The 16259-nt window shown below is 48.3% G+C and overlaps 3 protein-coding genes across 4 annotated transcripts; 2 read left to right on the plus strand and 1 right to left on the minus strand.

Moving 5' to 3' along the window:
- Positions 1-377: 377 nt before the first annotated feature.
- LOC109746122 (enoyl-CoA delta isomerase 2, peroxisomal-like) lies at positions 378-2017 on the plus strand. 2 transcript variants are annotated; one of them, XM_020305238.4, is made up of 2 exons: positions 378-1407; positions 1601-2017. In XM_020305238.4, the coding sequence occupies exon 1, from the start codon at positions 671-673 to the stop codon at positions 1388-1390; it is 720 nt and encodes a 239-aa protein (XP_020160827.1). In that variant the 5' UTR covers positions 378-670; the 3' UTR covers positions 1391-1407; positions 1601-2017. The 2 variants fall into 2 exon arrangements, with proteins under 2 accessions (XP_020160827.1, XP_020160826.1); XM_020305237.4 differs by having other exon boundaries at positions 380-1407; positions 1784-2017.
- A 6883-nt stretch (positions 2018-8900) lies between these two features.
- On the minus strand, positions 8901-12016 carry LOC109746112 (ER lumen protein-retaining receptor A). The gene is made up of 6 exons (XM_073500664.1): positions 11757-12016; positions 11354-11619; positions 10494-10609; positions 9507-9580; positions 9358-9421; positions 8901-9271 (listed from the first exon to the last, which is right to left on the minus strand). The coding sequence occupies exons 1-6, from the start codon at positions 11845-11847 to the stop codon at positions 9235-9237; spliced, it is 648 nt and encodes a 215-aa protein (XP_073356765.1). The 5' UTR covers positions 11848-12016; the 3' UTR covers positions 8901-9234.
- A 189-nt stretch (positions 12017-12205) lies between these two features.
- LOC109746120 (uncharacterized) lies at positions 12206-15629 on the plus strand. Its single transcript, XM_020305235.4, has 4 exons — positions 12206-12418; positions 13697-13819; positions 14957-15076; positions 15177-15629. Exons 1-4 carry the CDS (start codon positions 12385-12387, stop codon positions 15239-15241), a joined length of 342 nt encoding a protein of 113 aa, XP_020160824.1. The 5' UTR covers positions 12206-12384; the 3' UTR covers positions 15242-15629.
- Positions 15630-16259: the final 630 nt, after the last annotated feature.

Raw genomic sequence — 16259 nt, forward strand, 5'->3', positions numbered from 1 at the left:
TCTTAGGGCGGGCAGCCACGCCGTCGACAGTGGCCGGCGGGAGGGAGGCGGCGGCGTGGTTTGGCGGGTCGGCCATAGCATGAGGGGACTAGGGGAGGAAATGAAGTGGTTGTGCAACCGACTGGCGGACTAGGGGAGGACAAGGGCGGGCGTCGTGCGTCTTGTCCACGGCAACGAAAAATCAGCTTAAATTTGTGCCAGTAGCAATGAGTCGCTCCAGACAAAAAAACAGACACACCTCCGTTTACGTCGACACGTTAGGCCGCGTTATTTGTCCGCAACTATAAAGAGACGAGGCCGGACAAAATAGCAAAACGAGGCCGGACGAAATGGGTCATCGCTTTGGAGATAGATATAGGTCCCGCGGTTCGATGGGATGGCCGGCCGGACATCTTCACACCTAGAGTCGCTACGGAAAACTAAAGCGCATCGTGGATCACTCCTTGCGGGAAGGCAGCTGCTAATCTGCCAAGCCCGGCCGCCGGCCTGAAACTCGACCCTCTTCTGCTAAAATTCAGCGGCACTTCCTCCGCCGAGTGAATAAACAACGACGAGGGCGCCCGACGAGGCGCCGAGTGTTAAATCCGCACGCAAGCACCGCGTCCCGGTCAGACACCAACCAACCAACCAGCTCCGAGGTCCCACAATCCACGCCCCGCAGCCGGCCACGATGTGCACCCTGGAGCAGCGCGGCCGCGTGTTCGTCCTCACCCTCACGGGCGACGGCGAGCACCGCCTGGGCCACCCGCTCATCGCCTCCATCCGCTCCGCGCTCGCCTCCGTGCTCGCGGCGGCCCAGGCCCAGCCCCAGGGCCCGGGGGCGGCCCTGGTGACCGTCGCCGAGGGCCGCTTCTTCTCCAACGGGCTCGACGTCGGGCGGGCGGGCGGCTCCCGCGCGCGGCTCCGGGAGCTCGTCGACGCGTTCCGCCCCATCGCCGCCGACCTGCTGGCGCTCCCCATGCCCACCGTGGCCGCCGTCACGGGCCACGCCTCCGCCGCTGGGCTCCTCCTCGCGCTCTGCCACGACTACCGCCTCATGCGCGCCGACCGCGGCGTGCTCTACATGGGCCTCCCGCTCCCGCCCTACGTCGCGCGCCTGCTCCGCGCCAAGATTACCCAGGCGCACGCGCTCCGGGACGTCGCGCTGCGCGGGAGGAAGCTCAGGGCGCCCGAGGCCAGGGAGATGGGGATCGTCGACGCCGTCTGCGCCGGCGCGCCCGAGACCGCCGCCGAGGCCGTCAAGCTCGCCGAGCAGCTCGCGGCCAGGGAGTGGGACGGCGCCGTGTACGCGTCCATCAGGGTCTCCACGTTCCCCGATGCGTGCAGGGCCGTCGGGATTGCCGTGGAGAGCGACGAGGAGAAGAGCAGGCACTTCGCTTCCAGACTCTGATCAGGGGAGATGGGGAGGTCAGTCTCCTCTGCAACTCTGTATCCCCAGTCTCTGACGAGGTGTTTGCTGAACTTTCTGAATAATGGAGATCGCTATTCTCTACTTGTAGTACCTGAGAGTAGCTTCGATCTGATTCAGGTCATCACAAGACACAGCTAGAGGGCTCACTCTAATTGTGCTTAGCATTTTGTTTTGTTTGTATAATTCCAGTTAGAGATGAAGCGGCACAATCTGCGAGCAAGGCGTGAGTACCCGAGCTATTAGCTGTGCTTAACTAACACTATGTACAGCCTTGTGAAATCTGAATACGACTGCACCAAGATTTGTCTCATCATAGTTCTTGCCTACAATCTTTCTTCAAGCTCCTGAACGGACCTGCCTTTTCTCCTGCAGAGTGTCTCTCTTGTATTCTGCAACTGTACATTGATCAACCGTCGATGATCTGAATGAAGCAGGCACTACATACTACTTCTGCAGACGTTGTATTTCTCTTGCTTTGGAAGTGTGAAATAAACAGAATGCCTGTGTGTGTGACTGTTGGACTGATTATTTTGCTGCTGCTGCAGTGAGATTCTCATCTACAAAATCGACATATGACGTGCCAGGATGCATTTTGTTCTTTCGATATTTTTTCTTTATTGGAACCATGTGAAAGACGAGATTGATTGACCACACAATCGTGGGTTTCCTGTTGTCTCATATTAATAGAAGAGTTTACAAGACGTACATGGAAACTATCAATACAAATCCTACCCATAATGGCCTGATTATATGGAAACATACAGGCTCCAAATATGGTAGAGTATAAGCGAATATACAGGCATATTTGGTTTGCCTAACATCCCCCCTCAGTCACAGCGGGAGATTCTCGGACGCTGAGACTGGATCGAAAATCCAAGAACAAAGGTGATGGTAGGCCTTTGGTGAAAATGTCTGCGAACTGCCGCGAAGAAGGCACATGAAGAACTCGAATGTGCCCAAGCGCAACACGGTCGCGAACGAAGTGAAGATCAATCTCGATGTGTTTGGTGCGTTGGTGTTGAACCGGATTCGTGGACATGTACACCGCGGAGACATTGTCGCAGAAGACAATGGTGGCACTAGGGAGAGGGCGATGAAGCTCGTTGAGAAGTTGACGAAGCCAACTAGCTTCAGCAACAGCATTGGCAACGGCTCGATACTCGGCCTCGGCGCTAGAGCGAGAGACGGTGTGCTGACGCTTGGAGGACCAAGAGACAAGATTGTCACCAAGGAACACACAATAACCCGAAGTCGAACGACGGGTATCAGGACAGCTAGCCCAGTCAGCGTCAGTGTAGGCAATGAGACAGCCCGTGGTAGACGGCACAAGTTGGAGACCATGGTGTAAGGTGCCCTTGACGTATCGGAGAACACGCTTAACCAAGGACAGGTGTTGCTCGCGTGGGTCATGCATGTGAAGACAGATCTGCTGCACGGCATAGGCGATGTCTGGACGAGTGAACGTCAGGTACTGGAGAGCACCGGCAAGACTCCTGTATTATGTAGGATCATCCACGGGAGAACCAGCGGTAGCAGCAAGCTTAGGTGATGTGTCCACAGGTGTAGATGCAGGTCGGCAAGAGCTCATGCCAGCACGCTCGAGAATCTCGAGAGCGTACTGCGTCTGGGAAAGGAACATCCCACTGGAGTCACGACGAACGGCTAGACTGAGGAAGTGGTGTAGCTCACCCAAGTCAGTCATGGCAAACTCGGCGCTGAGAGCTGTGATGACACGCTCAAGCAGAGTCGATGAAGATGCTGTGAGAATGATGTCATCGACGTAGAGGAGTAGGTATGTCGTACCAAAAAGACCATCCAGGATGAAGAGCGAAGTATCCGACTTGGAGCAGGTGAAGACGAAGGCGGTGATGAAAGTCGCGAAGCGTTGGTACCATGCACGGGGAGCTTGTTTCAGACCATAGAGCGCACGGTTGAGACGACGCACATGATTAGGCCGGGCAGAATCAACAAACCCCGTGGGCTGGTGACAGAAAACCACTTCGGAAAGTCTCCCGTGAAGAAAGGCGTTCTTGACATCAAGTTGACGAATCTTCCAATTGAGGGAGAGAGCAACAGAGAGAATAACCCGGATTGCTGCCGGTTTGACAACCGGGCTGAAGGTCTCTCCAAAGTCCACACCGTGCTCCTGAGAAAACCCGCGCAACACCCAACGTGCTTTGTAGCGATCTAGGGTGCCATCGGGCTTGAACTTGTGGCGAAATACCCATTTGCCGGAGACAACGTTGGCATTGTTGGGAGGATGCACAAGATCCCAAGTGTCGTTGGCGAGAAGAGCACCGTACTCTTCGGTCATGGCGGCGAGCCAGTTTGGGTCCTTAAGAGCACCCCGAACAGACTTGGGAATCGGCGATGGAGAGGCGATGGTGTCGACGTGGAGGTGAGCGGATAAAGATCACCCGTGCTACTGCACCTGAGAATCACGGCCCCTGTCTTGAGATCCTTCACAGAAAAACCCCAAGGGTCAAATTCAACCGAACAGAGATTATCAGTGGTAAATTGCCGAACAGAAATTAGATTCTTTACAATACATGGAGTAACAAGGACATCACGAAGAGTCAGACTACGAGTGGAATCAGAAGTAGGAAGGAAAACATGACCGGAGTTGGTGACAGGGATAGAGGAACCGTCACCAACAATAACATGCTTATGAGGAGGATTGGAGGAGAGTGAGTTGAGGTTACCAGCGTCCGAAGACATATGAGAAGAAGCTCATGTGTCCATGTGCCAGTCTGTTGGCGCGTGGAGGCTCATGGTGTTGAAGTAGCTCGCAAGGGCGGATGGATCCCATGTCGGGGCAGAGGCAGCGCCGTATGGAGGGTAGCCGGGATAAGAGGCCGTCGCGTGCTGGAGCGGTGCAGGCAGCGCCATGTAACCCTGGGCAGGAGTGCGGGGCACCGGGGCTGGGGGTCGTGGCCCCAGGAGACCGGCGGGGTTGCCATACCCAGCCGGGGATTAGGTGGTCGCGCCGTATCCACCGCCGACCATCGGGTACATGTGGATGGCCCCGGTCCAGGGGTTCTGCGGGCTCGGGAAAGGAGGGGCACCGCCGCCACCGTTCTTCTTCTTCTTGCCCTTGTACTTGCCGGTGACGTGGGGGTGGGTCGGTGGAGCGCCATAGCCGGAGTTACCGGCCTGAGTGTACTGCACGGGAGGGGCAGGGGCGTCGCGATGGTGACCTCCAGTTGATGGAGCAGAGTAGAAAGCTGTTGGGGAGGACGAGCGCGCGTTGGACGGCTTGAGCTCCTGGAGAAGGAGCATGTTCCTGAACTGAAGGAAGGTAGGGAGCGGCGTCAGGAGTGGCACGAGGGAAGCCACGCCCTCGTACTTCTCGTCAAGTCCCTTGATGGTGTTCCAGACGAGTGCGTCATCGCTGACCGCGGCACCCACGTCCGCGAGAGCATCCGCGGTTGTCTTCTGCTCGAGGCAGTAGGCGGTGATGGTCTTGTCGCCTTGCTCGATGTTGCGGAATTTCTGACCGAGGTAGCCAGCACGCGCCTGCTGGTTGTCGCGGAAGAGGGCGGTGATGCTCGTCAGGACAGCATAGGCCGTGGTCGTCTCCTCCATGACCATGTCTTGGATGTCGGCGGCGATAGACCCGTACAACCAAGAGAGGACGGTGGAGTCCAGCCGCAGCCATTCTGCATCGACCGGAGGGGCCACCGTGACGAGGTGATCGGCAAGGGCGTACTTGGTCACGGCGACGGTGAGGAAGTTGCGCCACTTGGTGAAGTTGGAGGCCTTGAGATCAAGCGTGACGGGGATCAGAGACTTGACGCTTTGGATGGCCGTGGCCTGCGCCCAGAGAGCAGCGAGGGGGTTGGTGCCGTCATCGGACATGGCGGCGGAAAGAGAGGTGTGGCGGTGTGGGCGGGTTGGAACCCTAGGGCGCCGGCGGTAGTAGAGAGGTGCGAAAGCGTGAAGTTGGGAGGAACGCGGAGCGGATACCATGAAAGACGAGATTGATTGACCACACAATCGTGGGTTTCCTGTTGTCTCATATTAATAGAAGAGTTTACAAGACGTACATGGAAACTATCAATACAAATCCTACCCATAATGGCCTGATTATATGGAAACATACCGGCTTCAAATATGGTAGAGTATAACCGAATATACAGGCATATTCGGTTTGCCTAACACCATGAGATCATGTTTGCGTAGGAGGACATGGATTCAAATCCAGTTTTGTAGGGAAAAATTGGCGGGTGTTCTACCTATTCATTTAAGATAGAAGTAAGACACAAGGGCTCATCCAGAGAGGCTCTTACTATGAGCTCCGAAAAACAAGGGAAAGAAGCGCCCGGCTGTAGATGCTCTTAGGAAGCCAGGTCTACCCAGTGCGGTCCGGTAACACTCACAGAGTCAGATTTACTCAATTCGGTTGTAGATGCTCTAAATAGTTCCACAAGCCAAGTTTAGGGCCTGATTTGCTCAGTCCGGTTGTATAGTTCCACAAGGCAAAACTTCACCAGGAGGGGCCGACTTCATCGGTCCAATGACCACACGAATAGATGGCAACCTACTGAACACGTGCTCCAGTAAAATACACGACTTTGCTTAAGACATGCGTTAAAACTTGTATGGTTCGTCAGCCCAGCGAGAGAAAACAGGTCTGAAGATTGTAAACTCTTATTCCCTCTGTCCGAAAAAACTTGTCCCTAGTACTAGATACATTCATTTGAGGGACAAACTTTTTCGGACGGAGGGAGTACTTATAATACTCCTTCCTTCCCGAAATATAAGGCGTGGTTGACTTTACGGTCTTTGATACACGACTTTGACCACTAATATATATTAAAGTATATTGATTGAACATTTATAAATAGCATTTCGTATTTGTCTTGCAAAACAATTTTACTTCATATGTATGTATACTAATTTTAGAGACATATAATACATGAAAATCATAGTCAAAGTTGTGCAACGAAGACCAGAAAAGTGAAACCACGCCTTATATTTTAGGGAGGAGGGAGTACAACAGTAAAAATACTGGATGAAGCATAAAGATTCCTCGCACAGCACAGGGGCAAACAAAACGCATGGAGTTCAAAGTTGCATCGCCTCACATGATGGCAGACTGGAGATCACTTCGTTTGTTTGTTTACAGCGGGTGAAATAGAGCGGGCAAACAACATGCCAAATGAATTTGGACTTGCTGATCCTCCATCTCATCTCAGGTACAAAATGGAACTAGTCTACGTTTGTAACTGTTAGATTCTGAAACGTAATAGTAGCATTTGCCAATACAGTCCATCAATTCTCAGAGGCGGATTTAGGTGCACCAGTTGCGACTTTCAACACATTACCGACTCTCTTCATGCCAATATTACCAACCTAATCGCAATAACACTTCTGAGCCACGCAATGTGCACCTTTTCAGTCATGACCCCAGGCATGCGCTCAGGCGGGCAGCTCGAGCTTCACGTTGTTCTTCCAACTGCGATGATCAACACAAGTTTGTGAGTGCCCGAGGAGTGTGTGCATGAGAAATGTGTGATGTGCAATAACACTACACAGTTTACCTTAAGAAATACTCCATCCGTTCCAAAATAGATGATCCAACTTTGTACTAACCTTAGTACAAAGTTGGTACAAAGTTGAGTCATTTATTTTGGAACGGAGAGAGTAGTAGTAGAATAAATCTGCGTATAGACCAGTTTGGACAAAACCAGCAATCCAAGCTGGGAGAAAAATATAATAATTAGAGAAAAGATGATAATTAGAGAATGGTAATTGTGATAAAATGTGAGGCATGAAACATGAGTGCAAAAAAAGATTTGGACTCACGGATCCATCTGCTTTGGTGACCATCAGTGAAATAACGGTAAATCCAGTTTAGAATGTGGAATGCACGGTAGGCCCTGCAAAACAAGTATTGTTTTAGTAGAAACATTGAACGCAACTGTATATGCAGGCACACCGTTTTTATCTTCAGCAGAATTGTGTTCATGCTATTTTGCGTGGATGCCTGGAGTCAAGAAGTTATTCTGGGATTGAAACTCATTTCAGCACAAATTCAAAGGTCTAATTCAAGTCTAGCTACAATATACAATGTACTCCCTCCATCCCAAAATATAAGGTGTATTAGTTTTTCCAAAAGTCAAACTTCTCCCCGTTTGACCAACTTTATAGTAAAAAATATATACATATGTACAACACCAAATAAATAAATTGTCAAAACATATTTCATAATTGATGTTAATGATAATAATTTGGTAATCTACATATTTCATAATTGATGTTAATGATAATCATTTGGTAAACTTTGTCATTCATATAGAAGCTTGACTTTTCAGAAAAAATAATAAACCTTACATTTTGGAATGGATGGAGTATATGCTAAGCATAATGTAACCAACATGGCTACAACTAATTAAACTTGGAAGTTTCAGTCTAACCAAATGCACCCCAAAAACTGACTTAGCATGGATACACCAATTCGGGTGTGGTCTAATTTTAGTTTAACTCCAATGCGATCAAAAGTTCAAAAAAATTGGCTCGCTGGCCGATGAAGAGCCGCGCCTCTCTCAGACCAAGCAGCAGGCTCGTTGGCATGCAGGCGACAGTGGCGGCGACCGTCCAGCGATGTAGCCGCGCTCGGAGAGCTACTGCCAACGGCAAAGGCGAGGGGGTGGCGTGGACGTTGGGGTGCTACGACGGCGGCCAAAACAGTCCACCAATGCCGGCAAGAACAACCATCGAGTGTGGCGTGCTGCCGGAGGAAGGTATGTGGGTGCAAGTTGCGGCAGCGAGGGGGGTGGCCGAGTGTGCTGGCTATCATGAGAGGGATGGAGAATGACCAATATGCCACCGACTGGTGGGCCAGGGGGAGGACAAAGGCGGGCGTGGCGCGCGTACGCTCCATATCCGCCCAACACAAACCCGACCTAAATTTGGGCCTTAATTGGGTCGCGTGCGGACAGAAAACAGACGTTCCTCCATTTGCGTCGGCATATTGGGTCGTGATTTGTGTCTGTTTCGACCTAAACGGACACACACAAACAGTTTGCGTCAGCAGCATGTTGGAGTTGCCCTCAGAAGTGTCGCTGAATTTTAGCAGGCTAGTGCGATGAGGAGAGAAGCAGGCCCTGATGATGTAGAAGAAAGGATTATTCAATTTGTATTTGCATCACCGATGATGTACGGGCACTGGAGCTGCCCGCACTAATTTGGTTGCCCGACCAGAAACCTCACCTTCGTCCGGATCCAGCTTCGGGTACCGGTCGATTTCGTCCTAGGTCGTAGCGTCGGGTACCGCCAGTCAATTTCATCCTAGGTACAACTACCTGACATGCCAATTTCGCATCACGAACCAATTCAGATCAAATGGCTTCGAACATGATGCATTAGCCTGCACAAATCGTCTACCCAACAGAAAAAAAAAACATTCCTGACCATTGCAAACCTGGTACTTGTAATTACGACAGTAATACTCGGCCAAGCACAAAGCTGTCTGGCACAGCGCAGCGACGAACAAACACATATAGTTCAAAGTCACAACAGTTCACATAGCGCGGGCAAGACCACTGGAGATCGCATCGTTTGTTTGTTTACAGCAGGTGAAACAGAGCGGGCAAACGACAGGCCAAATGAATTTGGATTCGCTGATTCTCCATCCCAGGTACAAAATGGAACTAGTCTACTAGTGTACTGTTAGCATCTCAAACGTAATATAGCTTTTTGCCAAGATAATCCACTAGGACCACCGAGTCTCTTCATGCCAATATCATCAACTCAATCTGGACAACACTTCTGGCCCATGCAATGCAATGTGTGCTTTTTGTCGCATGGACAAAGCATGCTCAGGCAGGCAGCTCGAGCTTCACGTTGTTCTTCCAACTGCAATGGCCAGCATAAAATTTGTCAGAAGCCGGGGAGCGTGTGCATGCGAAATGTGTGTCGTGAAAGAACACTATGCAGTTTACCTCAAGAAATAGTAGTAGAAGAAATCTGCGTATAGACCAGTTTGGACCAAACCAGCAATCCAAGCTGAAGGAAAAAGAGAATTAGGGAATGGTAATTGTGATAAAATGTGAGGCATGAAACATGAGTGCGAAAAAAGATTTGGACTCACGGATCCATCTGCTTTGGTGACCCTCTGTGAAATAACGGTAGATCCAGTTTAGAATGTAGAATGCGCGGTAGGCCCTGCAAAACAAGTATTGTTTTAGTAGAAACAGACGAAACAAACTGGAGATGCAGGGACACAAGTTTCAATAAGAAGATCAGTTATTTCAAGATTGAAACCCATTTCTGCACAAATTTACAGGTCTAATTCAAGACTAAATACAATATACTATGTAGTCCATTCCAAAATATAAGGTGTACTATTTTTTTCCAAAAATCAAACTTCTCTATGTTTGACCAACTTTGTATTAAAATATATACACATCTACAATAACAAATAAATAAAATGTGAAAATATATTTCATGATGAATCTTAATGGTAAGGATTTGGTATTGTAGATACTGATATTTTTCTCTATACACTTGGTCAAACATATAGAAGATTGACTTTTCAGAAAATTAATAAACCTTATATTTTGGAGTGGAGGGAGTATATGCTAAGCGCAACGTAACCAACATGGCTACAACTAATTAAACTTGGAAGTTTCAGTTCACGATTGACCTAGGTCTAACCAAATGCACCCAAAAAACTAAGCATGGATGCACCAATTCAGGTGTGCTCTATTTAACTCCAATGCAATCAATAGTTCAAAATAATTGGTGTTCAACTTGAACAATTTAAATTAAATATCCCATAAACATTCAGGGTTATATTTCTAGAACAATTCAATACTTGATTGCAACAGCTAAACAGGGTTATATTTCTAGAACAATTCAATACTTGATTGCACATAATCTGACTATCAATTCAAACAGCTAAACAACAGCTATTAAATTTGCCCTGTGAGGTGTGAACAATCCAACACTTGATGGTTTTAGACCTTTTATACATAATATCTTATGAACATGTAGGGTACAACAGAACTTATATGAATCATGAGATGAAAACTGGTTTCGTTAGTAAAAGATAAGCCTATTTGGCATAAACCCATACCCGAGAAACAGAACATATTGTCCAGTCAAGTTATCCACATTTCTGCTTCTCTGGAGCAGAACTAACTGAGGTAGAATCGCCACTGCCTCCAGGTAAATCGAAAATGCCCAGCATATCTGTACAGTGACAACATTTTATGAGAAGTTCAGTCACCATAATAATGATTGCTATAATTGGTCACATTTCACTAATGTACTATGGGTCACTAAGTACCGAAATCACAGCTAAATAAGATAAGCTGTAGCACACAAGCGAACATACAGACAGATGAGTCAAACTGAATTTACCCAAATAAGAAGAATTGCTGACTATATGCACACTGTGGAGGACACTGTAAAGAATCGCTAAAGCTTAGAAGTTCCAACCGCAGCATATACACATGTATATTCTTCATCTTTTATTCAACATGTAAGTTCTCTAGGACTGTGGCACCTTCAGGCTTCAGCTTAATACTGGAGCTTTCTAGTGTACCAGACTGTTGTGTAAATAGATTGAAATGCTGATATGATTATTCTGGAATTTGCCATATATCTAAGTCAAGTCTGGTCATCACTGCATAAAAACAATTTCCCCAGTATTTTGTGAAAGATCAAACTGCAAAATGGTTTGACAATGTGGCTCCACTGGCCATACTCAGCTGAATCTGTTAAATGGCAGTGTCACGCAGGACTAGCAGCCAATTTCCCACACACCAATTGTGACCCTAAACAATCTACTAGCTACTACACCAGAACAAATATATATTTCTTTATAGCACACAGATTAAGCGAAAGTAACCGTTTTCATCTCAGATCTCGCAGCAACATCAATTCGGAAAGGCAAGGAAGAATGCAAGGTAGGGATCAATGAGGCGACATCACCTCGCGGAGGGTGAAGCGCTCGTTGAAGATGAGGGCGAGCGCGAAGGCGGCGGCGACGAGGAAGACGTGGCGGAAGGTGTCCTGGTCCCGGTCGTAGGTGCGGCGCACCTGCGGGTGGCGGCGCATGTACCAGACGATGGCGGCGGAGGTGGTGATGAAGACGATCTTCATGACGGAGTTGTAGAGCGAGATGTAGTCTGTGAAGAGGTCGAGGTACCGCGCCACGAACACCGCCAGGTACAGCTCCTGCGTCTTCCTCGACACCCCTGCGGCGCAGCCAGATCCGTGAGCGACGCGGCGGGCGAGGGGGAGAGGGAGGGGGAAGGAAGGGGGGGGGGGGGGGGGGGGGGGGGGGGGGGGGGGGGGCGGCCGGAACCCTAGAGGACGGCGGGATGTTTGGTACCTGAGCATGACTTGTTGGCGTAGATCTTGAGGAGGAGGACGATGACCGAGAAGAGGTGGGTCATGTCCCCGAGGAACCGGAAGGCGTTCATGGCTGCTGCGGCGGCGCCGGCGACGGCGACGGCGGCGACTAGGTTTTGGGGGTTTATTCGGTGGGAGCTCGCTCCAGATGCGGCGGGGGAATGGCGGAGGGGACGCGAGGCGTGGCGATGGAAGGGACGGGAAGGGGGGAGGTGCGGCGTGCTCTGTGTCCGGGAGGTGGGGCCCGGGTGGCAGTGGCCGTCGGTGCGGTGGGTCAGGCTCGAGGGGGTGTCGGGTGCTGGTGCTGCCCACCTGGCGGCCGGCGAGTGGATCCGTACCTGACGGCCACGTGGGCCGTTGGGGGAGGCCACGTGGCGGGACACCTCTCTCTGCTCGGCTCTCCTTTTTTTTTTCTCCCTGACTTGTCGCCTGGAGTCTCGTCACTCTGCCGCTGATCCTCGACGTCTCGCTTCCGCTGCAATCCACCCTGCTCTGCTCTGCTCTCTCCTCTTCCTTTCCCAGCGGAGGAGCCTCAGCTGCTCCCGCCGCGAGATCCGGCTCCACCCCGAGAGTTCGCCCGTCGTCCGATCGCCTGATCGGCGGCGGCCATGGGCTGCGCTGGATCCACACCCAAAGTTGATGGTACCATCCTCTCTTCCTTGCCTGGCGTTATCTTCTCTTGCTTCGTCTTCAGTCGTGCTTCTCTTCCTGTTACCTAGTACTAATTGGACTAAAGATCACTACGTATATCAGAGTTGAATTGTCCGGTTTTATCTAGAGGAGTAAGGTTAACTCGTTCTGTTGATCTGTTTCCTCGGCTTTTCTTACTTATATAATGAATGACTTCAATTGTTGTACTGCCACCCGTTTAAATTTCTTATACTCTAGTTGATGTTTGACCGAAAATGGACACCTGAAGCTATCGATTCAGAGCGCCCGCCAAGAAGCCAAAGAATTCGTTGCCTGAATTTTGTTAACACTTATTTTTGCACAAGAGCGGCAGGGTTGTTCATGGGGACGAGGTTTAGCCAGTGTTACCTGACGATTACTACGAATCGTTTTGTCGTTAGATTTGTCAGTGTTTGCTGAGTAATTTTTGGTCCGTGGTCCCCTTTGCGGTCAGGCTTACAGTGAAGTCAGCAGTGCGAATTCATGGAGGTAGCTAGCATTTGGATTTGGTTAGTGGGAAAATAAAATTATCATTAGTCTGGATTGTGAATCAGATGAAATTTGTCATCTACGATCTCAGAAAAATGATAACTTGCAAAAGCAAATGTGACACTTCATTTTCTGATAGAATAGAGCTTGTTAGGATTAAGCGCAATTTTTTTATATCAGTTGCTAACACCGTATCTAGTTCCTGGTACTTTATATCTAGTTCCTGGTACTTTATGAGGTGGAGCATTTCAGAAAGACGCACTCATTTGTGCCAATGCTTGGTCTATTTAAAGTGAACATCTTTCCCCCTTTAAATATTTGTCTGTTCAGTGATCACTGATATAGTGCGCCCTTCTACTTTTAGCACTGATTCCACTTCCTTACTGACCAGGTAACTTAGGATGTACTTTCACTTGTGCCATTCAGAAAATTACATGATATTACTTTATGAGGTGGAGCATTTCAGTAAAAATGTTTGTTGATTTATGGATACGGTTGAGCTAGGTATTATTGTGGTGAGTTGATAAAACATGGGCGTATGGCTCTTTGTCAGCAATTACTGGACTAGAGTCCTGCTTCTGTGTTGGAAAAATTATATCATCGCCTCTTAACAGATGATATCCTTTCTGTGATTTTTTTTTTGTTTTGTTTTTGAAACGGACTTTGCGGGATATTTTCAAATTCCCTTAACGTGATAGCTACTTCTTGATGCCTTTGGATTTATTCAGTAATCAACTAACATTTTATGTTTAATTAATACAGAGAGCAGTAAGAATCTAAGGAAGCCTAAGCCTTGGAAGCACACTCAGCCAATAACACCAGCGCAACTCAAACAGATGCGTGATGAATTCTGGGACACAGCTCCACACTATGGTGGACAGAAAGGTATTTAACCGTTTATACGTAGTTGGTTGGAAGTTAATGCCCTGTTTTAGCTTCAGGAGGGTGGTTGGATTTGCAACGTTGCTCGTGGTCTCTATAAGTTATGGTAACATTTCTTTGTGGTTTTATTTTGATACTTCTGCGAAAATGCAAAGGTGAACATGGGTGCGCGTGCACCCATGTGAATATTAAATTCATAAAAAATACTAGGAAAAAATAAAAAATTCTAAAATTTTGCGGTATGAACCTTAGTCGATCATTCTACTCAGGTGTGAAGTTTCATGATGTATTGACACCCATGGTATTCTTAGTGAAGAAAATACAAATGCGCCTATACTATTTATTAAACAGTGTTTTTTAATATAACTTCGATTAGCTTCGATTTTGTAATTTTTTCCCGGATTGCCACGGATGTGAAACTTCATATGCGAGTATACCGGTTGACTATGTATATTAAAAAAATAAATTCAGATTTTCACCAAATCTGCGTCCATACTTCTGTCGCTATTCTGGTTGGCTACAGATATATTTGTTCTCGGTATATATACTCAAAATTCACTGTTCAAATTATCGCGCCTTACATATTAAATTTTATTTGTCCAACTAAAATTCTCCAGGACAGAAAAGTTCAGGACCTGTTGATAATGACCCCTTGGCTCATCGGTACTAGTTTTAGCAGTACATGATTTTCAAGCCATATCAAATTTTATCTGCCGAAGTAAAATTCTTCAGAGCGAAAAGTTCAGGACCTTGAACAAGATATAACAAGAATTTCATTATTAAGAGTTGATAATGACCCCTGGGCTCAACGGTACTGATTAGCAGTACTTGATATTCAAGCCATATCAGATGAAAGAAAATTACGAAATAAAATGTAAGTACAATCCTAGAGCCACAAGGAGTCAGACGATTTCATTTGTGTTCAGTCAATCTATTCGCCGATCTGGATAACTTCTGCTCAGTTTGTTTTTACAATACAAGCAGCTAAGAACATGCAAAAGTTGTCTGAGCCGATGATAGTACAGGTTAATGGTTTATACAACGGTCAGATGCTTTGAATTTTGAACACCATTCTTCTAACAATGGCGAGACGGTTTTGCAAGTATGGCCTTGGTGACGAGCTACTCATTGTTTGTGCAGAGATTTGGGACGCACTCAGGGCCGCTACAGACGCCGATTTAACCCTTGCGCAGACCATAGTGGACAGTGCCGGAATCATCGTATCGAATCCTGACCTCACGCTTTGTTACGACGAGAGAGGTGAGCCTGGGTTGCTGTCTTCTCTTTCACAAGTTGCGCTATTATTGTTCAGCCGTCTTTTCTCTCGAAACTAATTTCCGTGAGAACTGTATGGATGCAGGTGCAAAGTACGAGCTGCCCAATTACGTTCTGAGTGAGCCGACAAACCTGATCCGTGATGGCTGAACAAATAAAAACTCGGCGTCGGCATAAAACGGACGCTTGATACAGAAACGATGCTCGTCTAGACGTGCACACGTTTGAGGAGAGTAGTACATAAAGCTGGTCCGTGTAAGTTACGTAAAATCGTTGGTTTGTCGCTGGTTCGGGGTCGTGTTCATATCATATCGGTGGAATGAATCATGGAAGGGTCATTGGCTATCAACAGTCACGCTGCTGGCTATTGCTATTTGCTAGGGCGGTTGTAGTCCTTGAGCTATCTATCTACTCCTTTCCTCTGTCCTGCTGAAGGGAGCTGCACCAGTGGTGTCGCTGTGATTTTGATCCATGCGTTGCGCTTGCTGATTGCTCTATATAGCAATCATAATGGGGACAGACTGCTTGATTGCTTCTTCTTGATTTGTCCCTTTAAACTGGTCCTATGAAACTGTACCAACACCACTGTTGTTGTACTGCCCAAATAATTTGCTTTTACGTAGTACTCAATATCCCTTGCGGTTTTTTTTTTGCGGGGAAAAAGGGGAATATCCCTTGCGTTTAGAATGACAAGCTTCAGACGCGGCATTATCGTCCACGTTAAGAAGAATCGTGGTCGAACCCAGCTACATGATTGATTTTTAGAGTAGCTGCAGCAAACGAAGCGATGGTTAGCTAATTTCAGATCTGAGATGTGATCGGCGATGGAACCACTGCCGGTTCGAACTGGCCCGCGCGCAGTTAACCGGCGGTCGGTCGGTACAAGGAGGATCCGATCATGAGTGGTGCTACGCAAACAGGAGCACGTAAATAAACAAGATCCAATACGTACGGACTACGTACTAGAGTAGTACTACATGAACGCTCTACCAGCTCGTCTCGGGCTATGCGTTTCCTTGCACAGTGTTGTCCGCTCGTTCTGTTGCCGGTGTCGCCACTCCTTGGCGCGCCCTGCCTGTGTCCATGTGGGTTTTTTTTTTTTTGAGATGTGTCCATGTGGGTTGGAGCCAACGAGGCCGGGGGCACGCGCGAAAAGGGCACGGGACAC

This window comes from Aegilops tauschii, chromosome 1 (genome assembly GCF_002575655.3).
Source record: "Aegilops tauschii subsp. strangulata cultivar AL8/78 chromosome 1, Aet v6.0, whole genome shotgun sequence".
Classification (NCBI taxonomy): Eukaryota; Viridiplantae; Streptophyta; class Magnoliopsida; order Poales; family Poaceae; genus Aegilops; species Aegilops tauschii.

What these genes read in the sequence shown, in the direction of transcription:
- LOC109746122 (XM_020305238.4), top strand. Translation starts at nt 671, where the DNA reads ATGTGCACCCTGGAGCAGCGCGGCCGCGTGTTCGTCCTCACCCTCACG.
- LOC109746112 (XM_073500664.1), bottom strand. Translation starts at nt 11,847, where the DNA reads ATGAACGCCTTCCGGTTCCTCGGGGACATGACCCACCTCTTCTCGGTC. An exon ending in AGCGCTTCACCCTCCGCGAG is followed by an intron (nt 10,610 to 11,353) that starts GTGATGTCGCCT and finishes GTCACTGTACAG; the next exon opens with ATATGCTGGGCATTTTCGAT. An exon ending in TCACCAAAGCAGATGGATCC is followed by an intron (nt 9,422 to 9,506) that starts GTGAGTCCAAAT and finishes TTTTTCCTTCAG; the next exon opens with CTTGGATTGCTGGTTTGGTC.
- LOC109746120 (XM_020305235.4), top strand. Translation starts at nt 12,385, where the DNA reads ATGGGCTGCGCTGGATCCACACCCAAAGTTGATG. An exon ending in ACACTATGGTGGACAGAAAG is followed by an intron (nt 13,820 to 14,956) that starts GTATTTAACCGT and finishes TTGTTTGTGCAG; the next exon opens with AGATTTGGGACGCACTCAGG. An exon ending in GCTTTGTTACGACGAGAGAG is followed by an intron (nt 15,077 to 15,176) that starts GTGAGCCTGGGT and finishes GTATGGATGCAG; the next exon opens with GTGCAAAGTACGAGCTGCCC.